Here is a 27,007-nt window from a genome sequence, read left to right as displayed (position 1 = left end):
CAACACAGTATTAATGAATACATGTTGTGCTTTTACATATGAATAAAAAACAATTCGTTATCACCGTCATCACGTGCTGTGACTTCCGATGACTCGTGATGAACCAGGAACTAGGAAATATCCCTCTTCACATTTAAAACGCCTGGTTAACTACGTGTTACAGTTTTGTCGGCAATACGCAGCCCAGTGGACCAACCAGGATAAGGTGTAACATATGTCCGTAGAATCTCATAAATGTGGTGATTGCTTGAAGGATGTTGTGTATGTATATATATATATATATATATCGACGATCTATCAACCCGTTTTAAAACCAACCAGCCCTTCAATGTCAGATTGATTGAGACAATCACGACAATACGACAGGTCATTTTCCATTGATATGATGTAGGTCCAACCCTCGACCAACTGAAGCTTTGCGTTCGGCCCCTCCCCCCCCCCCCCCCCCCCCCCCCCCCCACCACCACCACCTAATGTCCGTGCCCTTAAATATAACTTACCAAAGTGACAACAGTGTCCATAAGAAAAAAAGCGCGAAATATTGCTTCATGGCATTTTTGTGAAAATCATATAAAAATATTTTCTCTATAACACTTGTATAGCCTTGGCTTGTAAATTCCCCCCATCATCACATTCTCTATACACAAAAACACACAAACTCATTTTTTTTTTTTTTTTTACACAATATACTAATCTTATTTTGTTCCTCATTTTTTGCTATGTACTGTACATTGGTATCTAATGTGCAAATTAATCATTTAAGTTGTGTAAAACTGTCAAATGAATACAAAATCATATTTTTTTACATTTTATATGGTGAGAGTCCATGAACCAGGTACATAAAAAGGAACCCGAACTGCATTATAATTCAGGAGTGTTTTGAAGAGCGTTCTCTCTCTATATATATTTAACATCTTTGGCCAGGAGATTTCATGTTCTTTTGTCGTTGTCATGAACGATAAGACATTTAAATGTGAAAAAAAACGAATGGTAGCAACACCACAACACCACCTGTAAAATAACAACCAAGATAATCAACTGCTGATGAAAACACATTTGGTTTATCGAAGACGTGTAGAATGTAGAGGAAAACATTAAATAAAACATTTTTTTGAGGCAGACCAAACTAGCACTGAAACAGTATCTCTGCCCTCGCTGTCATAAGGAGTACGATTCATTAAAAACCAATTCAATTTTTGTTGTTGTTTCGTTTAAACCGGGTAATCAATGTGAGGGCACACGGCAAATTGAACTTACAAAGTGCAATTTCACCACACGAAACGGCTATTTTCCTTAGTGTGGGTTTGTTTGCAGTTGACTGAATATCCGGCCTGTTGTCGTCTATTGTCTGTCAGCTGCAGCAGAGGATTTGAACTCTCTACTGAAGCCAACATGAGTGCATAGACAACAGAAAGGGTTCACAGTGAGTTAGGACCATTAGGACAATTATTGATTAAAACATTTTAAAATTAAAGTTACTAATGTATTGCTTTGAGAGGTTTGTTTTTAAAGTTGGTTGAAGATTTTAATTAAGATCAAAACAGTGCGGTTTTAGTTAGATGTTAGATTTAAGCTGTTTTAGATGATTTATGGTTATGTTTTGACCCACTGCACAACAAAATGCTCTTTTTATGTGTACTGTATTTGCCTGAAATGATATCTTAGTTTGCCATTCAAGTTGTGGGCAAAAAACACAAGACATTTCTCCATAAAACCAACCAAAAAATTGAAGTTGAACCTATTTTTTTTAACGAACAAAGTGATAGATTCCTGCTGGCCAAAGATGTTAAGTGGACAGAGATCTACCCTGCTTGTCATCAAGTAGTTGTGTCCTTTACAGTAGCCTACTGTACTGTACACTGAGACAGGAGAAGTGACAGGAATCAAATGTTTTAAACAGAGCAGGCGATCAACTGGCTCTGAGCGTGTCTGTCTGTCTGTCTGTCTGTATGTCCCAACGTCCACAGACAGTCTATTGAGTAGAACCTGTTCTATCGCCTTCTCTATGGACACAGTTCTGTCTGTCTGTCTGTTGTGTTGCGTTGTCAGCAGCTGGGGTTTGCAGTACCTGTCGTGCGATAGATAGCACACCAGGCTCTAGAGTAGCAGCACCTCTGGCTGGCGCGCTACCAGGGGCTACCCAGGCCTACTGAGGGCCTTGGCCTCCCTCTCCTTGTGTTTCAGATCCTCCTTGAAGCAGTAGGAACAGTAGTTATCTGTCTCCGGCCGCCCGTAGAAGGAGCACTTCTCCCTCTTGCATCTCCTCTGCTGCAGGCAGTACACCAGGCAACCCCCACCGGTGCTACCGATCTGACTTTTGACCTTGTCGGACCCCGAACCCGTCCTGGTGACCCTACTGCTCCCCCAGGTCTGAGGCACGTCGGCGTCGGCGAACTCCAGACAGTCCTGTATGTGGCTAGTGTTGAAGCCGTTGGTATAGGTATGGGACTTGTGCTCCCCAGGCATGTTGTAGGGCTCCGTGGTGCCTGGGACCCCCGGGTGGGTGTGGTTGACCCCGGTGCCCAAACGGACCCCAGACAGTCGGGCTGGAGAGTAGCTCTGGGAGGACAGAGAGCGGTTCTGCTGGGGGTACGTGGCACAGGTCTTCAGGGTGCCCACCAGAGGAGGCTTGTAGCTGGGCTGGGGGTCGTCCGGCTGGAAGCTGGGTGCCTGGAGGGCCTGGAGGTTGACGTCTCTCAGGTGGATGATACTGGACCTCTGGATGGGAGGGGTATGGCTGTAGTGGGCTGACACTGGGACAGTAGTTGGGACGGGCCTGGGGACAGGGGGGACGGACCCCGGTCTCCTGGTAGCACCGTTGCTGGGGGAGGAGTTGGGGGAGGGGCTGTGGCGGCCCTGCATCTTCAGGGCAATCTGTGGGGGGGTGTGAGGGGTATGGCTATGGTGGTGTCTGCCTGGGGAAGAGATGAAGTCCTGGGGAAGGGGAGTAGGAGGAGGAGGGCAGGAGGGAGGAGGAGGAGGGGTGCGGGTGTCTCGCTCCCTCTCTCTCTCCCTTTCTCTCTCTCTCTCCCTCTCTCTCTCCCTTTCTCTCTCTCTCTCCCTCTCTCTCTCCCTCTCCTTTTCTCTCTCTCTTTCCTTCTCCCTCTCTCTCTCCCGGTGAGGGGCGCTCTCCTGCTCTGGTTTCTTCAGGGCGTTGGAGGGCCCGTTGGTCGTAGTAGTCGTGGTTGTAGAGTTTGCTGCAGGTTTCTTCTCTCCTTCCTTCCTCCTGGTCTCCTGCTCGGCAGAGAAGCGCTCCTGAGCGGAGGTCAGGTAGAAGGAGATCATCTCCTCGTGGAACTGGTGGCGATGGGAGGTGAGGAGAAGGCCAGCGAAGATGAACTTCCTCTCGCCCTGCATGGCGGCTCTCAGTATGTTGAGGCTCAGCTTGACGTCTGTGCTGTACTTCCAGTGCTCCGACAGGGCCTTATCCCCAACCAGCCTGGCCAGGAGACCCCCCCTGTCCCTGTCCCGTTCCCCGGGAGGAGAGGGCACGCCTGGGGGACGCTCGGTGGGAGACGGGCTGGTGGTCTTGTCCGAGGAGAACGACGTACTCGCAGACTGGCCTTCCTTCTCTCCTCCTCCTCCATCCTTCCGGGCTTTTCCTTCCCTTTTCTCCTTCTTCTTCTCTACGTTATTCTCTGTCCCTCCTCCGTTGCCGCCGCCCCCCCCTCCTCCGTTGCCGCCCCCCACTCCTCCATTGTTCCGGCCGTTGCCTCCAGAGTTGGAGCGGTTGATCTTTCCGTGGACCAGCCCTCCCAGACCTCCCATGTTCTTCTTCAGCTTGATACCCAGGGTTTTACTGAAGCTGCCTAGCTTGTTGGCCACAGAGTCCGTCCTGGTCTTGTCCTTGTCTTTACGCTGTTGCTGCCTCTCCGTCTTCTCCTTGGGATCCTTGTCCTTCGCGGAGACCTTGCCGTTGTTGACGTTGGAGTTGCTGCAGACGGAGTCGCGGTCGGAGTCCATGGAGTCGGCTAGAGACTGGACGTCGTCGCCCCCGTGGGACGCCGTGGGAGACTCCGGCTGGGCCAGGGGAGCCTGGAGAGAGAGAGAGGGAGGGAGGGGTGAGAAGGGATGGAGAGGAACCACAATCAGTAAATTATGTTAATCTGTCTAATCTAATCTACTCCATTTCAAGACTATGATATCAAAACGTAGTTTGCTTTATTCCTTGTACATAGACAGTAAGGTGCTGAGGAGCTGGCGGTACAACACGGATGCAGAACAACCTATCAAATCTATTCACAACAATTATTTGCTGGCATTAGCCAATCAATATGGAAGAGAAAGAGGAGAGGTACCCTGGTCTCAGATGGTATCCTGATCCATGTTACGTTCATGTAGTTATGCAGCAGGTTCAGTTTGGCTTCCAGAGACAGGATTAAACTGAGGGAGAAAGGTTACGAACATTAGAAAGCAACAGTAAATCTGGATTATAAATCTACGCTTTTGAAGAAATATAAACTCAGCAAAAAAAAAAAGAAACATCCCCTTTTCAGGATTCTGTCTTTCAAAGATAATTAGTAAAAATCCAAATAAATTCACAGATCTTCATTGTAAAGGGTTTAAACACTGTTTCCCAATGCTTGTTCAATGAACCATAAACAATTAATGGACCTGTGGAAAGGTCATCAAGACACTAACAACTTACAGACGGTAGGCAATTAAGATCACAGTTCTGAAAATGTAGGACACCAAAGAGGCCTTTCTACTGACTCTGAAATACACCAAAAGAAAGATGCCCAGGGTCCCTGATCATCTGCGTGAACGTGCCTTAGGCATGCTGCAATGAGACATGAGGACTGCAGATGTGGCCAGGGTAATAAATTGCAATGTCCGTACTGTGAGATGCCTAAGACAGCTCTACAGGGAGACAGGACGGACAGCTGATTGTCCTCGCAGTGGCAGACCATGTGTAACAACACCTGCACAGGATCGGTACATCTGAACATCCCACCTGCGGGACAGGTACAGGATGGCAACAACTGCCCGAGTTACACCAGGAACGCACAATCCCTTCACCAGTGCTCAGACTGTCCGCAATAGGCTGAGAGAGGCTGGACTGAGGGCTTGTAGGCCTGTTGTAAGGCAGGTCCTCACCAGACATCACCGGCAACAACGTCGCCTATGGGCACGAACCCACCGTCGCTGGACCAGACAGGACTGGCAAAAAGTGCTCTTCACTGACGAGTCGCGGTTTGTCTCACCAGGGGTGATGGTCGGATTCGCGTTTATCGTTGAAGGAATGAGCGTTACACCGAGGCCTGTACTCTGGAGCAGGATCGATTTGGAGGTGGAGGGTCCGTCATGGTCTGGTGAGGTGTGTCACAGTATCATCGGACTGAGGTTGTTGTCATTGCAGGCAATCTCAACGCTGTGCATTACAGGGAAGACATCCTCCTCCCTCATGTGGTACCCTTCCTGCAGGCTCATCCTGACATGACCCTCCAGCATGACAATGCCACCAGCCATGCTGCTCGTTCTGTGCGTGATTTCCAGCAAGACCGGAATGTCATTGTTCTGCCATGGCCAGCGAAGAACCTGGATCTCAATCCCATTGAGCACGTCTGGGACCTGTTGGATCAGAGGGTGAGGGCTAGGGCCATTCCCCCCAGAAATGTCCGGGAACTTGCAGGTGCCTTGGTGGAAGAGTGGGGTAACATCTCACAGCAAGAACGGGTAAATCTGGTGCAGTCCATGAGGAGGAGACTTAATGCAGCTGGTGGCCACACAGTAGACTACAGTAGACTAAATCTGGTGCAGTCCATGGTCTCCATGTCTGTGGAACTTGTTTAGTCTCAGTTGTTGAATCTTGTTATGTTCATACAAATACTTACAAAACTTAATACTTAAGTTTGCAGAAAATAAACGCAGTTGACAGTGAGAGGACGTGTATTTTTTATTTAGCAATGAATTAAGATTGAACACTACAGCTTGTAGTGATACGTGTTAACGTTTTATAGATAATAAACTATGGATAGTTCATCTCTAATTAAAATAAGGCTCTTTGTGATTCGTGCTGGGAACAATGTTTAGTTGAGAACACGAATCCCAACATTCATTCTTGTATTCAAGAAGAATGATATTTTTCAATGTTCCCTGCAGCACAGTTAGCTGACTTGATTGACCAGGGCCCTAAAACGTTCTGATTGACCAGGGCCCTATAACGTTCTGATTGACCAGGGCTCTATAACATTCTGATTGACCAGGGCCCTATAACATTCTGATTGGCCAGGGCCCTATAACGTTCTGATTGCCCAGGGCCCTATAACGTTCTGATTGACCAGGGCCCTATAACGTTCTGATTGACCAGGGCCCTATAACGTTCTGATTGACCAGGGCCCTACACCTTCCAGTTTTGTCTGACTGACCAGGGCCCTAAAACTTCCTGTTTTGTCTGATTGATCAGGGCCCTACACCTTCCAGTTTTGTCTGATTGACCAGGGCCCTACACCTTCCTGTTTTGTCTGATTGACCAGGGCCCTACACCTTCCTGTTTTGTCTGATTGACCAGGGCCCTACACCTTCCTGTTTTGTCTGGTTGACCAGGGCCCCTACACCTTCCTGTTTTGTCTGATTGACCAGGGCCCTAAAACTTCCTGTTTTGCCTGATCGACCAGGGCCATACACCTTCCTGTTTTGTCTGGTTGACCAGGGCCCCTACACCTTCCTGTTTTGTCTGATTGACCAGGGCCCTAAAACTTCCTGTTTTGCCTGATCGACCTGGGCCATACACCTTCCTGTTTTGTCTGGTTTACCAGGGCCCCTACACCTTCCTGTTTTGTCTGGTTCACCAGGGCCCCTACACCTTCCTGTTTTGTCTGATTGACCAGGGCCCCTACACCTTCCTGTTCTGTCTGGTTGACCAGGGCCCCTACACCTTCCTGTTTTGTCTGGTTTACCAGGGCCCCTACACCTTCCTGTTTTGTCTGGTTCACCAGGGCCCCTACACCTTCCTGTTCTGTCTGGTTGACCAGGGCCCCTACACCTTCCTGTTCTGTCTGATTGACCAGGGCCCCTACACCTTCCTGTTTTGTCTGATTGACCAGGGCCCCTACACCTTCCTGTTTTGTCTGATTGACCAGGGCCCCTACACCTTCCTGTTTTGTCTGGTTTACCAGGGCCCTAAAAACGTTCTATTTTGTCTTGCAGTGGAATACACTGGAAGCTTACTTGACAAAGTAAATGGACAGAGTTATTTATATATTGTCAAATGAGCTGCTGCCAGAGAACCCAGCTGCTCCAAGGGAGAAGGACCATAAAAGACCTCAGTTGCAACCGAGGCAAGGCTCCATTGCATCATTGTAGTGCCTTTAACTCCACTAGAAACGTATTTAAAAAAATCTTAAGACTGTCTTTTAGATAGAAAAGATAATAGCAAAAAAGACAGAGGCTCTAACTTCACAAACACCTTCAGAGTCTGTAACTTCACAATCACCTTCAGAGTCTGTAACTTCACAATCACCTTCAGAGTCTGTAACTTCACAAACACCTTCAGAGGGTCTAACTTCACAATCACCTTCAGAGTCTGTAACTTCACAATCACCTTCAGAGGGTCTAACTTCACAATCACCTTCAGAGGGCCTAACTTCACAATCACCTTCAGAGTCTGTAACTTCACAATCACCTTCAGAGTCTGTAACTTCACAATCACCTTCAGAGGGTCTAACTTCACAATCACCTTCAGAGGGTCTAACTTCACAATCAACTTCAGAGGGTCTAACTTCACAATCACCTTCAGAGGGTCTAACTTCACAATCACCTTCAGAGTCTGTAACTTCACAATCACCTTCAGAGTCTGTAACTTCACAATCACCTTCAGAGTCTGTAACTTCACAATCACCTTCAGAGTCTGTAACTTCACAATCAACTTCAGAGGGTCTAACTTCACAATCACCTTCAGAGGGTCTAACTTCACAATCACCTTCAGAGGGTCTAACTTCACAATCACCTTCAGAGTCTGTAACTTCACAAACACCTTCAGAGGGTCTAACTTCACAATCACCTTCAGAGGGCCTAACTTCACAATCACCTTCAGAGGGTCTAACTTCACAAACACCTTCAGAGGGTCTAACTTCACAAACACCTTCAGAGTCTGTAACTTCACAATCACCTTTAGAGGGTCTAACTTCACAATCACCTTCAGAGGGTCTAACTTCACAATCACCTTCAGAGGGTCTAACTTCACAAACACCTTCAGAGGGTCTAACTTCACAAACACCTTCAGAGTCTGTAACTTCACAATCACCTTTAGAGGGTCTAACTTCACAAACACCTTCAGAGTCTGTAACTTCACAATCACCTTCAGAGGGTCTAACTTCACAATCACCTTCAGAGGGTCTAACTTTACAAACACCTTCAGAGTCTCTAACTTCACAATCACCTTCAATCTTAGACTTTGTGTGACTTCACATATGTACACAATTAATGGGGAGTTTTCTTCTCTAAGGAACCCAAATTATTCAATGTAAGTCTCACAAACGAGTGGTTTTTAAACTCACCAAATCACACAAGTCTCAGAAATGATCTCATCAACCTAGTATCCTGTCTCTTTCTCTCATTCTAACAGACAGACAGTGCTACATGACATACATACAGACAGACAGACAGACAGACAGACAGACAGACAGACAGACAGACAGACAGACAGACAGACAGACAGACAGTGCTCCATGACAGACAGAGAGACAGACAGACAGACAGACAGACAGACAGACAGACAGACAGACAGACAGACAGACAGACAGACAGACAGACAGACAGACAGACAGACAGACAGACAGACAGACAGACAGACAGACACTGCTTCGTGACAGACAGACAGACAGACAGACAGACAGACAGACAGACAGACAGACAGACAGACAGACAGTGCTCCATGAGAGACAGAAAGCCAGACAGTGCTTCATGACAGACAGACAGACAGTGGTCCATGACAGACAGACAGACAGACAGACAGTGCTCCATGACAGACAGACAATGCTCCATGACAGACAGACAGTGCTCCATGACAGACAGACAGTGCTCCATGACAATGCTCCATGACAATCCTCTGTGTAATGCAGCGTTATAGAAGATAATGATGTACGACGCCTAGAGATAATGACTCTATGATTAGAGGGGGATCTCCTCTCCTCCTTTCTATGATTAGAGGGGGAACTCCTCTCCCTCCTATGATTAGAGGGGGATCTCCTCCTCCTTTCTATGATTAGAGGGGGATCTCCTCCTCCTTTCTATGATTAGAGAGGGATCTCCTCTCCTCCTTTCTATGATTAGAGGGGGATCTCCTCTCCTCCTTTCTATGATTAGAGGGGGATCTCCTCCTCCTTTCTTTGATTAGAGGGGGATCTCCTCTCCTCCTATGATTAGAGGGGGATCTCCTCTCCTCCTTTCTATGATTAGAGGGGGATCTCCTCTCCTCCTTTCTATGATTAGAGGAGATCCTTTCTCCTCTACTACCCCCTCCACCTCTATTACCCCCTCCACCCCTATGACCCCCTCCACCCCTATGACCCCCTCCACCACCACCACCTGTTTGTCGTTTGTTGTACCTAACTCACTTGGCTAGCTTGATGTTGTCGTTGTGGTCTCGGCTCCACTCCCAGTCCTTCCCAGGGTCCGTAGCGAAGTGGAGAGATAGCAGCTTGTGTTCTGAGTCGGTCAGCGGGATCACAGCTGGAAAACACAGATCACACGTCATTATGGTCAGATCAGATAAGCAGGGGTACAAACACACAGCCAGGTAACCATACAGCACAATGACAGGTAAACACACAGCCAGGTAACCACACAGCCAGGTAACCACACAGCACACAGCCAGGTAACCACACAGCACACAGACAGGTAAATACAACAGCCAGGTAACCACACAGCACACAGACAGGTAACCACAGAGCACACAGCCAGGTAACCATACAGACAGGTAAACACACAGACAGGTAAATACAACAGCCAGGTAACCACACAGCACACAGACAGGTAACCACACAGCACACAGCCAGGTAACCACACAACACACAGCCAGGTAACCACACAGCCATGTAACCACACAGCCTGGTAACCACACAGCCAGGTAACCACACAGCCTGGTAACCACACAGCACACAGCCAGGTAACCACACAGCCTGGTAACCACACAGCCAGGTAACCACACAGCCTGGTAACCACACAGCCAGGTAACCACACAACACACAGCCAGGTAACCACACAGCCAGGTAACCACACAGCCAGGTAACCACACAGCCAGGTAACCACACAGCCTGGTAACCACACAGCCAGGTAACCACACAGCACACAGCCATGTAACCACACAACACACAGCCAGGTAGCCACACAGCCAGGAAACCACACAGCCAGGTAACCGCACAGCCAAGTAACCACACAGCCAAGTAACCACACAGCACACAGACAGGTAACCACACAGCACACAGACAGGTAACCACACAGCACACAGCCATGTAACCACACAGCCAGGTAACCACACAGCACACAGACAGGTAAACACACAGACAGGTAAACACAACAGCCAGGTAACCACACAGCCAGGTAACCACACAGCCAGGTAACCACACAGCCAGGTAACCACACAGCCAAGTAACCACACAGCCAAGTAACCACACAGCACACAGACAGGTAACCACACAGCACACAGCCATGTAACCACACAGCCAGGTAACCACACAGCACACAGACAGGTAAACACACAGACAGGTAAACACAACAGCCAGGTAACCACACAGCCAGGTAACCACACAGCCAAGTAACCACACAGCCAGGTAACCACACAGCACACAGCCATGTAACCACACAGCACACAGCCATGTAACCACACAGCACACAGACAGGTAAACACAACAGCCAGGTAACCACACAGCCAGGTAACCACACAGACAGGTAAACACAACAGCCAGGTAACCACACAGCCAGGTAACCACACAGCCAGGTAACCACACAGCCAGGTAACCACACAGCCAAGTAACCACACAGCCAAGTAACCACACAGCACACAGACAGGTAACCACACAGCACACAGACAGGTAACCACACAGCACACAGACAGGTAAACACACAGACAGGTAAACACAACAGCCAGGTAACCACACAGCCAGGTAACCACACAGCCAAGTAACCACACAGCCAGGTAACCACACAGCACACAGCCATGTAACCACACAGCCAGGTAACCACACAGCACACAGCCAGGTAACCACACAGCCAGCTAACCACACAGCCAGGTAAACACACAGACAGGTAAACACACAGCCAGGTAACCACACAGCACACAGACAGGTAACCACACAGCCTAGGTAGAATAAGCAGAGCCTCTATTGACCAGGAGGACAATTCTGGTTTGAAAGTTGCCACAGACCCATTAATCACAGTAAACCCCGGCTCATAAAGTCATGGTTTGATGAGCTCTGTTGTCCCACTGTGTAAAGCTTTCATCCTTCTATTGGTATCATCTTCCACGTGACCCTTTGATGCCAAGAGGGACTTTTTCCCCTTTTCTTCTTCAGCCAAACATGTAAAACAACGGATGTTGCTGAGAAGCACCTACGCTGACATTACAGGGAGTGTGTTGTGTGGGTGGATGTTCACACACCATAATAACACTGTCTAGAGAGAGATAGATGAGTCTCTGTCACGAGGGTCTGATTCCTTTCTCTCTCTCTCTCTCTCTCTCTCTCTCTCTCTCTCTCTCTCTCTCTCTCTCTCTCTCTCTCTTTGTTAGAGGGCGGATCAGCTTTAATAGGGCAAATAGATTGTAGCTTCTATCAATGTAATTGTCTGCATCACTTCCAATCCCCCATATATTCTTTTGCAAATATATAATATATATTATATGTCAACTCAACAAAAAAAGAAACGTCCCCCGTTTTCAGGATTCTGTCTTTCAAAGATAATTTGTAAAAATCCAAATAAGTTCACAGATCTTCATTGTAAAGGGTTTAAACACTGTTTCCCATGGTTGTTCAATGAACCATAAACAATGAATGGACCTGTGGAAAGGTCATCAAGACACTAACAACTTACAGACGGTAGGCAATTAAGATCACAGTTATGAAAACTTAGGACACTAAAGAGGCCTTTCTACTGACTCTGAAAAACACAAAAATAAAGATTCCCAGGGTCCCTGCTCATCTGTGTGAACGTGCCTTAGGCATGCTGCAAGGAGGCATGAGGACAGCAGATGTGGCCAGGGCAATAAATTGCAATGTCCGTACTGTGAGACACCTAAGACAGCTCTACAGGGAGACAGGACGGACAGCTGATCGTCCTCGCAGTGGCAGACCACGTGTAACAACACCTGCACAGGATCGGTACATCCGAACATCACACCTGCGGGACAGGTACAGGATGGCAGCAACAACTGCCCGAGTTACACCAGGAACACACAATCCCTCCATCAGTGCTCAGACTGTCCGCAATAGGCTGAGAGAGGTTGGACTGAGGGCTTGTAGGCCTGTTGTAAGGCAGGTCCTCACCAGACAATACTGGCAACATCCTCCTCCCTCATGTGGTACCCTTCCTGCAGGCTCATCCTGACATGACCCTCCAGCATGACAATTGCCACCAGCCATACTGCTCATTCTGTGCATGATTTCCTGTAAGACAGAAATATCAGTGTTCTGCCGTGGCCAGCGAAGAGCCCGGATCTCAATCCCATTGACCTGTTGGATCAGAGGGTGAGGGCCTCGAAATGTCCGGGAACTTGCAGGTGCCTTGGTGGAAGAGTGGGGTAACATCTCACAGCAAGAACTGGCAAATCTGGTGCAGTCCATGAGGAGGAGATGCACTGCAGTACTTAATGCAGCTGGTGGCCACACCAGATACTAACTGTTACTTTTGATTTTGACCCCCCTTTGTTCAGGGACACATTATTCTATTTCTGTTAGTCACATGTCTGTGGAACTTGTTCAGTTTATGTCTCTGAGTTGTTGAATCTTGTTATGTTCATACAAATATTTACACATGTTAAGTTTGCTGAAAATAAACGCAGTTGACAGTGAGAGGATGATTTGTGTTTACATACATCTATACACACACACACACACACACACACACACACACACACACACACACACACACACACACACACACACACACACACACACACACACACACACACACACACACACACACACACACACACACACACCATCCAGTCCCAGCTCCATTCAACCCCTCCCATCTATCTCTTAACACCATCCAGTCCCACCCTTCAGCTCCATTCAACCCCTCCCATCTGTCTCTGAACACCATCCAGTCCCAGCTCCATTCAACCCCTCCCATCTGTCTCTTAACACCATCCAGTCCCATCCTTCAGCTCCATTCAACCCCTCCCATCTATCTCTCAACACCATCCAGTCCCACCCTTCAGCTCCATTCAACCCCTCCCATCTATCTCTTAACACCATCCAGTCCCACCCTTCAGCTCCATTCAACCCCTCCCACCTATCTCTTAACACCATCCAGTCCCACCCTTCAGCTCCATTCAACCCCTCCCACCTATCTCTTAACACCATCCAGTCCCACCCTTCAGCTCCATTCAACCCCTCCCACCTATCTCTTAACACCATCCAGTCCCACCCTTCAGCTCCATTCAACCCCTCCCATCTATCTCTTAACACCATCCAGTCCCACCCTTCAGCTCCATATCTCTTAACACCATCCAGTCCCACCCTTCAGCTCCATATCTCTTAACACCATCCAGTCCCACCCTTCAGCTCCATATCTCTTAACACCATCCAGTCCCACCCTTCAGCTCCATATCTCTTAACACCGTACATATTGGATTTCTATTTGCCATATATTTTTTTAGCTGTGATGTTTCACATATTTTCTGAACCTTTCTATTCTCATTGTTTCTAGAAATTGTAAATGTCCCCTTTTTCACCCCAATTTTGTGGTATCCAATTGTTTTAATAGCTACTATCTTGTCTCATCGCTACAACTCCCGTACGGGGCTCGGGAGAGACGAAAGTCATGCGTCCTCCGATACACAACCCAACCAAGCCGCACTGCTTCTTAACACAGCGCGCATCCAACCCGGAATCCAGCCGCACCAATGTGTCGGAGGAAACACCGTGCACCTGGCGACCTTGGTTAGCGTGCACTGCGCCCAGCCAGCCACAGGGGTCGCTGGTGCGCGATGAGTCAAGGATATCCCTACCGGCCAAGCCCTCCCTAACCCGGACGACGCTAGGCCAATTGTGCGTCGCCCCACGAACCTCCTGGCGCTGCAGTACAGCGCCCTTAACCACGGGAGGCCCTAAAAAAAACCATATTTTTTACTGAAAGCATTATTATACTATTGGATTGACTATGACGTTTCAGATCACCCAGTAGTGCCGTCTGCAGAGTTAGCTCCGGGTAAATGTTGCAAATCTTCAGCCATTCCTGAACCTGCGACCAGAAACAAGCTACATATGGACAGTATTAAAACCAAAAAATCTAATGATTCAGACTCTTCGCAGCAAAATCAGCAGAGCTGAGAAGAGCCTGAATCACCCATTATAATTTAAAGAAAAAAACTTTGGCGTGGTTTTACGTTCTCGGTTCATAAACCATGGAATCGGTACGTCAAAAATCTCTTGCCAACTATTTTGCAATCTATATGGCACGCACGGCAATTTTTCGGTCCTTAAATGAAACTTTTTATTTTGCTTTATCACAATTTTCTTTCCAAAGGTTGTTGAGACAGAGGACAGGCTGTACTGTAAAAGTGTCTGTCAGACAGTCAGGGCTTTTGCCAAAAAAGATTTAGCTGTAACTCTCAGAATGTAGAGAGGAATGCAGCATCCTGTGTGTGTGTGTGTGGGAGTGTTTACGTAAGTAGTGTGTGCGTAACTCTGATCAAGTACAGCTGTGTTGTGCTGTGGTCTTGAGGGTTCCTCCCACAGGTCTTCAGTGAGGCGGTTCTGTCTTTCTGTGTGTTTGTGTGTGCTTGTGTGTGTGTGTGCTTGTGTGTGTGTTTGTGTGTGTGTGTGTGTTTGTGTGTGTGTGTGTGTGTGTGTGTGTGTGTGTGTGTGTGTGTGTGTGTGTGTGTGTGTGTGTGTGTGTGTGTGTGTGTGTGTGTGTGTGTGTGTGACGCTCTTCTGTCTTTCCTTTCACAGAAAGTTCTTCGCACAGTTTGATCAGCCTCAAGCCTGAGACACGATGAATGACTTTACACCACAGACTGATTGAGACAATGTACTATCAGATAAATTACATCTCTCTGCATTGAGACAATGTACTGTCAGATAAATTACATCTCTCTGCATTGAGACAATGTACTGTAAGACATAATTAGTGTTGCAAAGGGAGGGTAAATTACTGGAAACTTTCAACAGGGACCAGTAAACTACCAGGTATCTTTCAAGGATTTTATGTAATCTATCACAAGACTGACCGAAAAGACAGAATACACCACGTGGAAATGACAGCTACTGTGACTATATACACCCCTGGGTAATGAAGACTATATACACCCCTGGGTAATGAAGAATATATACAACCCTGGGTAATGACACCTATATACAACCCTGGGTAATGAAGACTAAATATACCCCTGGGTAATGAAGACTAAATATACCCCTGGGTAATGAAGACTAAATATATCCCTGGGTAATGAAGCCTATAAACACCCCTGGGTAATGAAGACTAAATACACCCCTGGGTAATGAAGACTAAATACAACACTGGGTAATGAAGACTAAATACACCTCTGGGTAATGTAGACTAAATACACCCCTGGGTAATGAAGACTATATACACCCCTGGGTAATGTAGACTAAATACACCCCTGGGTAATGAAGCCTATATACACCCCTGGGTAATGTAGACTAAATACACCCCTGGGTAATGTAGACTAAATACACCCCTGGGTAATGTAGACTAAATACACCCCTGGGTAATGTAGACTAAATACACCCCTGGGTAATGTAGACTATATACACCCCTGGGTAATGAAGCCTATATACAACCCTGGGTAATGAAGCCTATATACAACCCTGGGTAATGAAGCCTATATACACCCCTGGGTAATGAAGACTAAATACACCCCTGGGTAATGAAGACTATATACACCCATGGGTAATGAAGCCTATATACACCCCTGGGTAATGTAGACTAAATTACACCCCTGGGCAATGTAGACTAAATACACCCCTGGGTAATGAACACTAAATACACCCCTGGGTAATGAAGACTAAATACACCCCTGGGTAATGAAGACTATATACACCCCTGGGTAATGTAGACTATATACACCCCTGGGTAATGAAGACTATATACACCCCTGGGTAATGTAGACTATATACACCCCTGGGTAATGTAGACTAAATACACCCCTGGGTAATGAAGACTAAATACACCCCTGGGTAATGAAGACTAAATACACCCCTGGGTAATGAAGACTAAATACACCCCTGGGTAATGTAGACTAAATACACCCCTGGGTAATGTAGACTAAATACACCCCTGGGTAATGAAGACTAAATACACCCCTTGGTAATGAAGACTAAATATACCCCTGGGTAATGAAGACTAAATACACCCCTGGGTAATGTAGACTAAATACACCCCTGGGTAATGAAGACTAAATACACCCCTGGGTAATGAAGACTAAATACACCCCTGGGCAATGTAGACTAAATACACCCCTGGGTAATGAAGACTAAATACACCCCTGGGTAATGAAGACAAAATACACCCCTGGGTAATGAAGACTAAATACACCCCTGGGTAATGAAGCCTATATACACCCCTGGGTAATGTAGCCTAAATACACCCCTGGGTAATGAAGACTATATACACCCCTGGGTAATGTAGACTATATACACCCCTGGGTAATGAAGACTATATACACCCCTGGGTAATGAAGCCTATATACACCCCTGGGTAATGAAGACTATATACACCCCTGGGTAATGTAGACTAAATACACCCCTGGGTAATGTAGACTAAATACACCCCTGGGTAATGAAGACTAAATACACCCCTTGGTAATGAAGACTAAATATACCCCTGGGTAATGAAGACTAAATACACCCCTGGGTAATGTAGACTAAATACACCCCTGGGTAATGAAGACTAAATACACCCCTGGGTAATGAAGACTAAATACACCCCTGGGCAATGTAGACTAAATACACCCCTGGGTAATGAAGACTAAATACACCCCTGGGTAATGAAGACAAAATACACCCCTGGGTAATGAAGACTAAATACACCCCTGGGTAATGAAGCCTATATACACCCCTGGGTAATGTAGCCTAAATACACCCCTGGGTAATGAAGACTATATACACCCCTGGGTAATGTAGACTATATACACCCCTGGGTAATGAAGACTATATACACCCCTGGGTAATGAAGCCTATATACACCCCTGGGTAATGAAGACTATATACACCCCTGGGTAATGTAGACTAAATACACCCCTGGGTAATGTAGACTAAATACACCCCTGGGTAATGAATACTAAATTAAGTGTTTGATCTGTCAAAAACCTACATAATGACGGAAGCCATAATGACTGAAATGTCAATACCTTTATACTGTAAAACAAATCAGCCAAGAAAATGTATTTTATTTTGAAATGAGTTGTGATGACTATCTTTTGAAGAGAGACACAAATAGCCTTGCCATCGTCTTCTACAATGGAGAAATGTGTACCTTAGAAACTCAACTGTACTGTCAAAATGGCTGACGACCACATGTCACACAAGGTCACTGTTTCCCTTTTGGTACATGAGTCTCAACAACACATGTATCATCAACTCAACTCTCCTGTCTTCCTCTCTAGTCTGGAGTGATACACTGTTCGCCCGTCTGAACAAGTCTAGTCATAATAAACCTCTGACAGAGTTACGGCCTAACCTCACCTCTCAGGTCAACCTGTCACGCAGGCAGCCAGCCAGGCACGCAACGCAGGCAGGCAGCACGCCTGGATTCAAACATTGTTCGTAATAATTTCAAATACCGTTTTTTTTATGCTTGATTGAGCATGCCTGATGCACTAAATCCTATGTCATTAATTCATTTAATGATTGATTGAGCTTGCCTGTTGCACTAAACCCTATGTCATTAATTAATTTAATGATTGAGCCTGTTGCACTAAACCCTATGTCATTCATTCATTTAATGATTGATTGAGCTTGCCTGTTGCACTAAACCCTATGTCATTAATTAATTTAATGATTGAGCCTGTTGCACTAAACCCTATGTCATTAATTAATTTAATGATTGAGCCTGTTGCACTAAACCCTATGTCATTAATTAATTTAATGATTGATTGAGCCTGTTGCACTAAACCCTATGTCATTAATTAATTTAATGATTGATTGAGCATGCCTGTTGCACTAAACCCTATGTCATTAATTAATTTAATGATTGATTGAGCTTGCCTGTTGCACTAAACCCTATGTCATTAATTAATTTAATGATTGATTGAGCTTGCCTGATGCACTAAACCCTATGTCATTAATTAATTTAATGATTGATTGAGCTTGCCTGTTGCACTAAACCCTATGTCATTAATTAATTGAATGATTGATTGAGCCTGTTGCACTAAACCCTATGTCATTAATTAATTTAATGATTGATTGAGCCTGTTGCACTAAACCCTATGTCATTAATTAATTTAATGATTGATTGAGCTTGTTGCACTAAACCCTATGTCATTAATGAATTTAATGATTGATTGAGCCTGTTGCACTAAACCCTATGTCATTAATTAATTTAATGATTGAGCCTGTTGCACTAAACCCTATGTCATTAATTAATTTAATGATTGATTGAGCTTGTTGCACTAAATCCTATGTCATTAATTAATTGAATGATTGAGCCTGTTGCACTAAACCCTATGTCATTAATTAATTTAATGATTGAGCCTGTTGCACTAAACCCTATGTCATTAATTAATTTAATGATTGAGCCTGTTGCACTAAACCCTATGTCATTAATTAATTTAATGATTGATTGAGCTTGTTGCACTAAACCCTATGTCATTAATTAATGTAATGATTGATTGAGCTTGTTGCACTAAACCCTATGTCATTAATTAATTTAATGATTGATTGAGCTTGTTGCACTAAACCCTATGTCATTAATTAATTTAATGATTGATTGAGCCTGTTGCACTAAACCCTATGTCATTAATTAATTGAATGATTGAGCCTGTTGCACTAAACCCTATGTCATTCATTAATTGAATGATTGAGCATGTTGCACTAAACCCGATGTCATTAATTAATTTAATGATTGAGCCTGTTGCACTAAACCCGATGTCATTAATTAATTTAATGATTGAGCCTGTTGCACTAAACCCGATGTCATTAATTAATTTAATGATTGAGCCTGTTGCACTAAACCCCATGTCATGAATTAATTTAATGATTGAGCCTGTTGCACTAAACCCTATGTCATTAGTTAATTTAATGATTGAGCCTGTTGCACTAAACCCGATGTCATTATTTAATTTAATGATTGAGCCTGTTGCACTAAACCCTATGTCATTAATTAATTTAATGATTGAGCCTGTTGCACTAAACCCGATGTCATTAATTAATTTAATGATTGAGCCTGTTGCACTAAACCCGATGTCATTAATTAATTTAATGATTGAGCCTGTTGCACTAAACCCGATGTCATTAATTAATTTAATGATTGAGCCTGTTGCACTAAACCCCATGTCATGAATTAATTTAATGATTGAGCCTGTTGCACTAAACCCTATGTCATTAGTTAATTTAATGATTGAGCCTGTTGCACTAAACCCGATGTCATTAGTTAATTTAATGATTGAGCCTGTTGCACTAAACCTGATGTCATTAATTAATTTAATGATTGAGCCTGTTGCACTAAACCCTATGTCATTAATTAATTTAATGATTGAGCCTGTTGCACTAAACCCGATGTCATTAATTAATTTAATGATTGAGCCTGTTGCACTAAACCCTATGTCATTAATTAATTTAATGATGTCATCATGATGTCATTATGGCAAAAGTACAAACCACACCCATCGGCACTCCAAGCAAACACTTCAAAGTATCTGAAAGATGTTGAATAGTATTTGAACCCAGGTCCAAAACAGGCTGTGTTCCTGGCTGTGTTCCTGGCTGTGTTCCTGGCGGTGTTCCTGGCGGTGTTCCTGGCTGTGTGCACCTGTTTACCATGTCAATAACAACCTGCCTGCAATGTGACTCAGATTGTTACAACGTCTCATACCCTACCTCTCTGTCTGTCTTCCTTCTCATACCCTACCTCTCTGTCTGTCTTCCTTCTCATACCCTACCTCTCTGTCTGTCTTCCTTCTCATACCCTACCTCTCTTTCTGTCTTCCTTCTCATACCCTACCTCTCTGTCTGTCTTCCTTCTCATACCCTACCTCTCTGCCTGTCTTCCTTCTCATACCCTACCTCTCTCTCTGTCTTCCCTCTCATACCCTACCTCTCTGTCTGTCTTCCTTCTCCCTCCTCCTTCTCTCTCTGTCTCTCTCTCTCCCTCTCTTTCTCTCTCTTTCTCTCTCCCTCTCTGTCTCTCTCTTTCTCTCTCCCTCTCTCTCTCTCTCTCTCCCTCTCTGTCTCCCCTCTCATACCAATCTCTCCCATAACACCCTCCATGAAAGGTGAGGGTTAAACTAGTGTAGTTAGAGTCAGTGAGAGTGCGTGCACGTGCACATGCACACCTGTTGCTCTCTATGCATATCAGTGTAAAGACGTGGTTCACACAGGGTTCACAGCTGGTATGGATGGTATCACTATGATCAGTATTAGGCCCCCAACACACAACAACAGCTGTTAACTGTACAGAGTAGATAAGAGGACCAAATGGAACTCTATTCCCTCTATAGAGCACTACTTTCAACATGAGCCCTACATAGAGCACCACTTTCAACATGAGCCCTACATAAGAGCACTACTTTCAACATGAGCCCTACATAAGAGCACTACTTTCAACATGGGCCCTATATAGAGCACTACTTTCAACATGAGCCCTATGTAGAACACTACTTTCAACATGAGCCCTATATAGAGCACTACCTTCAACATGAGCCCTATATAGTGCACTACTTTCAACATGAGCCCTATATAGAGCACTACTTTCAACATGAGCCCTATATAGTGCACTACTTTCAACATGAGCCCTATATAGAGCACTACTTTCAACATGAGCCCTATATAGTGCACTACTTTCGACATGAGCCCTATATAGAGCACTACTTTCAACATGAGCCCTGTATAGCCCTCTATAGTGCACAACCTTCAACAAGAGCCCTATATAGGGCACTACTTTCAACATGAGCCCTATGTAGAGCACTACTTTCAACATGAGCCCTATATAGTGCACTACTTTCAACATGAGCCCTACATAGAGCACCACTTTCAACATGAGCCCTATATAGTACACTACTTTCGACATGAGCCCTATGTAGTGCACTACTTTCAACATGAGCCCTACATAAGAGTACTACTTTCAACATGAGCCCTACATAAGAGCACTACTTTCAACATGAGCCCTATATAGAGCACTACTTTCAACATGAGCCCTATATAGTGCACTACTTTCAACATGAGCCCTATATAGTGCACTACTTTCAACATGAGCCCTACATAAGAGCACTACTTTCAACATGAGCCCTATATAGAGCACTACTTTCAACATGAGCCCTATATAGCCCTCTATGGTGCACTACTTTCAACATGAGCCCTATATAGAGCACTACTTTCAACATGAGCCCTATATAGAGCACTACTTTCGACATGAGCCCTATATAGTGCACTACTTTCGACATGAGCCCTATATAGAACACTACTTTCAACATGAGCCCTATATAGAGCACTACCTTCAACATGAGCCCTATATAGTGCACTACTTTCAACATGAGCCCTATATAGAGCACTACTTTCAACATGAGCCCTATATAGTGCACTACTTTCAACATGAGCCATAGTGCACTACTTTCGACATGAGCCCTATATAGAGCACTACTTTCAACATGAGCCCTATATAGAGCACTACTTTCAACATGAGCCCTATATAGAGCACTACTTTCAGCATGAGCCCTATATAGCCCTCTATAGTACACTACTTTCAACATGAGCCCTATATAGCGCACTACTTTTAACATGAGCCCTATATAGAGCACTACTTTCAACATGAGCCCTATATAGAGCACTACATTCAACATGAGCCCTATATAGCGCACTACTTTCAACATGAGCCCTATATAGAGCACTACTTTCGACATGAGCCCTATATAGAGCACTACTTTCAACATGAGCCCTATATAGAGCACTACTTTCAACATGAGCCCTATGTAGTGCACTACTTTCAACATGAGCCCTACATAGAGCACTACTTCCAAAATATACCTTTATAGGGACTAGCACTATAAGGACTAGGGTGCCAGTTGGGATGTGCCCAGAGTACAGATTACTGAACGTGCTGTCCTGCCCCTGTTCCTCTTTCTGTTCAGACATGAGCCCCCCCCCCCCATTCAGGGAACTGGAGAAGTGTTTACAGCTCTTCTGTTGACAAGAACCACAGCGTCCTAGAACAACCCATCGGCCCCTTCCTCACCCCTTCCCCCGAAAAACCTCCCTCCCACTCACTTAGTGAACCCTGAACCCTCCCCTCCCTCATCCTCTCCCTGAATAACTCCCTCCCCCTTCCCTCCCTGCTCCTGACAACAATTTGCACAGAGTACAACCAGAAGCTCCTCTAGCCTTTCGGGGGTTCCTAAGTAAGATTTAGTGGCGGGGCCTACCCACCTCACGTGCAAAACACTTTAGCACCCCCCCCAGTGGGTTAACTGCCTTGTTCAGGGGCAGAATGACAGATTTTTACCTTGTCAGCTCAGAGATTCGATCGAGCAACCTTTTGGTTACTGGCACAACGCTCTAACCACTAGGCTACCTGCTGGTTACTAGTCCAATGCTCTAACCACTAGACTACCTGCTGGTTACTAGTCCAACGCTCTAACCACTAGACTACCTGCTGGTTACTAGTCCAACGCTCTAACCACTTGGCTACCTGCTGGTTACTAGTCCAACGCTCTAACCACTAGGCTACCTGCTGGTTACTAGTCCAACACTCTAACCACTAGGCTACCTGCTGGTTACTAGTCCAACGCTCTAACCACTAGGCTACCTGTTGGTTACTAGTCCAACGCTCTAACCACTAGGCTACCTGCTGGTTACTGGTCCAACACTCTAACCACTAGGCTACCTGCTGGTTACTGGTCCAACACTCTAACCACTAGGCTACCTGCTGGTTACTGGTCCAACACTCTAACCACTAGGCTACCTGCTGGTTACTAGTCCAACACTCTAACCACTAGGCTACCTGCTGGTTACTAGTCCAACGCTCTAACCACTAGGCTACCTGTTGGTTACTAGTCCAACGCTCTAACCACTAGGCTACCTGCTGGTTACTGGTCCAACACTCTAACCACTAGGCTACCTGCTGGTTACTGGTCCAACACTCTAACCACTAGGCTACCTGCTGGTTACTAGTCCAACACTCTAACCACTAGGCTACCTGCTGGTTACTAGTCCAACGCTCTAACCACTAGGCTACCTGCTGGTTACTGGCCCAACACTCTAACCACTCGGCTACCTGCCACCCTAAAAATCAATGGGGGTCCCCTGGAGGTCAGGGCCCCTGGGCACATCATTTGATGACGAATTACCTCACCTGGTGATGTAGAAATGTTATCTGACACATGGGCTAATTGATTGAAATTGCACCTTGTATTTGTAGATACTGTAGGCAGAGGAGCTTCTGACTGGAACATGGCATGACATCACAATGAAGCCAGTAGTAGTTCTGGAACAGTGTTCTAGAATGTTTATCAGAGTTCCAAACGAGAACAGAATAACCAGATACAAACAGGGAAGCATTGGACCTGTGCCCCAAATGGCACCCTACGCCCTTATATAGCGCACTACTTTTGACCACAGTAGTGCGCTACAAAGAGAACGGGGTTCTATTTGGGACTACGCGCTCTGGTCAAAAGTAGTGCACTGTGCAGGGTTTAGGGTGTCGTCTGGGACTCAACCATGAACCGTCAGTGTGTCTGGTCTAGCTAGCCTCAACGTGTGGTGGTGTGCTGTGTTCCTCTCTATAGTAAACAGAGACTGGTAGAAACCTGTCTGGGACACGAAGGTCACAAACACTACAGCTATCAAGGAACACTGAACAACACAGATCTTCCCATTGATTGTGCTAAATGGGAGAATAGAGACAACAGGTATCCAGATAGCTTATGAAACCAGCAGTTTGACACAAAATGGTGGTCAAAAAGAGATAGAGATCCTATATTTCTACAAGAGAGATAATAGACCCACGGATACTGTATGAATACAGTAGTTTGACACAAAATGGTGGTCAAAAAGAGATAGAGATCCTATATTTCTACGAGAGAGATAATAGACCCACGGATACTGTATGAATACCGTAGTTTGACACAAAATGGTGGTCGAAAAGAGATAGAGACCCTATATTTCTACGAGAGAGATAGTAGACCCACGGATACTGTATGAATACAGTAGTTTGACACAAAATGGTGGTCGAAAAGAGATAGAGACCCTATATTTCTACGAGAGAGATAGTAGACCCACGGATACAGTATGAATACAGTAGTTTGACACAAAATGGTGGTTATCAAACACAGCAGCTGTCAAAACAAGCCTTTAAACCACCTGTAAGGCAGTACGGCTGTGTGATTCCATAGCTAGCTGCCTTTACAACCCTTTGTCTAAAAGAAACGCCAGGAACTCATCTCAGAACACATCGACAGGATACAATGGTAACTAAATAGCAAGGATAGGCCGTCATTGTAAATAAGAATTTGGTCTTAACTAACTTGCCTAGTTAAAAATAAATGAATAAAATAGATTTTGTTAGTTCAACAAAGTTTAAATAAAAAATAGCAGCGATATTTCGAACGGGAGTCCCTGTTGGGGGCCCACAGGACAGAACATGTTCGTTCCATCACAACAGTAGCACACGGGATTCAACTAAATAAGGGTTTGATGATGAGCTGATTAGTTGAATCAGGTGTGTTAGTGTTGGACTGGAACAAAAAGAAAAGAGTGTGTGTTAAACAGCGCTGTAAGTCCCTCCCTCACCGGCTGCACAAATGGCTTCTTTCATTTAGTCGGCGCTGCCCTCTGGTGGCGATGATGTGTATTACACCCCACTACCAAAACACAATGGTACAGATTTTTTTATTTTACCTTTATTTAACTAGGCAAGTCAGTTAAGAACAAATTCTTATTTTCAATGATGGCCTAGGAACAGTGGGTTAACTGCCTGTTCAGGGGCAGAACAACAGATTTGTACCTTGTCAGCTACGGGGGTTTGAACTTGCAACCTTCCGGTTACTAGTCCAACACTCTAACCACTAGGCTACCCTGCCGCCCCTCCACTCTAACCACTAGGCTACCCTGCCGCCCAATAAGGATTCAACCGAGAAGACGAATGACTAATACTGTCGTTAATGATGACACATGTATGTTCACGTTTTTGGTAGGTTTCACACATTCCATCCGTTAAGCTAGCAGTCATTAGTCAGCAACAGTGTTGAAGGAAATAGAGGCTTTAAGATAAAATGGCCTCGTTCATTTCAGTGGAAGGCAGTGGAAATGCTGATTGGGCGAACTTAGTGTAAAGCAGGAAATGTTAAAATAATATGTACATCTAAAAATAGTTTTAAATAACTGCAGCTGTTTACATAGACTGGCTTTAGTCATATTTGATGAACCACAGCTATAAAACAAGCATAGAAAACCAGCAATGGGAAGGGAAGGACAAACAGTCTGATTGTTATTATAAGGGAGAGAGAGAAAAAAAGAGTCTCTGTCTCTCTCTCTCTCTCTCTAGTCTCGCTCTCTCTCTCTCTCTAGTCTCTCTCTCTCACACTCTCTCTCTCTAGTCTCTCTCCCTTTCTAGTCTCTCTCTCTCTCACACTCTCTCTCTCTAGTCTCTCTCTCTCTCTCTAGTCTCTCTCTCTCTAGTCTCTCTCTCTCTAGTCTCTAGTCTCTCTCTCTCTCCCTCTCTAGTCTCTCTCTCTCTCTCTAGTCTCCCTCTCTCCAGTCTCCCTCTCTCCCTCTCTAGTCTCCCTCTCTCTCAATTCAATTTCAATTCAATTCAATTCAATTCAAGGGCTTTATTGGCATGGGAAACATGTGTTAACATTGCCAAAGCAAGTGAGGCATGTCTCTCTCTCTCTCTCTCTCTCTCTCTAGTCTCCCTCTCTCTAGTCTCCCTCTCTCTCTCTCTCTCTCTCCCTAGTCTCTCTCTCTCTCTCTAGTCTCTCTCTCTCTCTCTCTCTCTAGTCTCTCTCTCCCTAGTCTCGCTCTCTCTCTCTCGTCTCTCTCTCTCTCACTAGTCTCTCTCTCTCTCTAGTCTCTCTCTTTCTCTCTCTAGTCTCTCTAGTCTCTCTCTCTCTAGTCTCTCTTTCTCTCTAGTCTCTCTCTAGTCTCTCTCTCTCTCTGGTCTCTCTCTCTCTAGTCTCTCTCTCTCCCTCTCCCTCTCTCTCTCTCTAGTCTCTCTCTCTCTCCCTTTCCCTCTCTCTCTCGCTCCCCCCACCCTTCTCCATAAGCAGGAAGGGAAGGCCAAACTGGGCCGTGTTCCAGGCTATCTAGTGTGAGCTGTCTGTCCATGCAGCCCTATGCCTTCCCAGGGAAGAGAAGGAGGGAGAGATGAAGGAAGGGAAGGCCAAACTGGGCCGTGTTCCAGGCTATCTAGTGTGAGCTGTCTGTCCATGCAGCCCTATGCCTTCCCAGGGAAGAGAAGGAGGGAGAGATGAAGGAAGGGAAGGGACGAGGAAAGGAGGGGAAGTAGGGAGGTAGGGAGGGAGGGAGGGTGAAAGGAGGGGAGGTAGGGAGGGAGGGAGGTAGGGAGGGAGGGTGAAAGGAGGGGAAGTAGGGAGGGAGGGTGAAAGGAGCCAGTCAGGATGAAAAAAGGCCCACAGAGGGCAGACTAACACAAAGGGTCTCTCTAGTGTAGCCAG

The 27,007-nt window shown here is 45.6% G+C and overlaps 1 protein-coding gene across 2 annotated transcripts in view; it reads right to left on the bottom strand.

Moving 5' to 3' along the window:
* Positions 1 to 460: 460 nt before the first annotated feature.
* The window catches only part of LOC109885227 (OTU domain-containing protein 7A), a 109,787-nt gene continuing 83,240 nt past the window's right edge, over positions 461 to 27,007 (bottom strand). For both annotated transcript variants that reach the window (XM_031812760.1, XM_031812762.1), the window contains 3 exons: positions 9,558 to 9,672; positions 4,299 to 4,383; positions 461 to 4,035 (listed from right to left, as the gene is read on the bottom strand). In XM_031812760.1, the coding sequence (XP_031668620.1) occupies positions 2,137 to 4,035; positions 4,299 to 4,383; positions 9,558 to 9,672 (2,099 nt within the window). In that variant the 3' untranslated portion in view covers positions 461 to 2,136. The remainder of the gene's footprint in view (positions 4,036 to 4,298; positions 4,384 to 9,557; positions 9,673 to 27,007) is intronic.

Source organism: Oncorhynchus kisutch, unplaced genomic scaffold (assembly GCF_002021735.2).
Source record: "Oncorhynchus kisutch isolate 150728-3 unplaced genomic scaffold, Okis_V2 Okis03b-Okis08b_hom, whole genome shotgun sequence".
Classification (NCBI taxonomy): Eukaryota; Metazoa; Chordata; class Actinopteri; order Salmoniformes; family Salmonidae; genus Oncorhynchus; species Oncorhynchus kisutch.
Note: the sequence above shows the minus strand (reverse complement) of the source record. Positions and strands in the feature narration are given on the sequence as shown.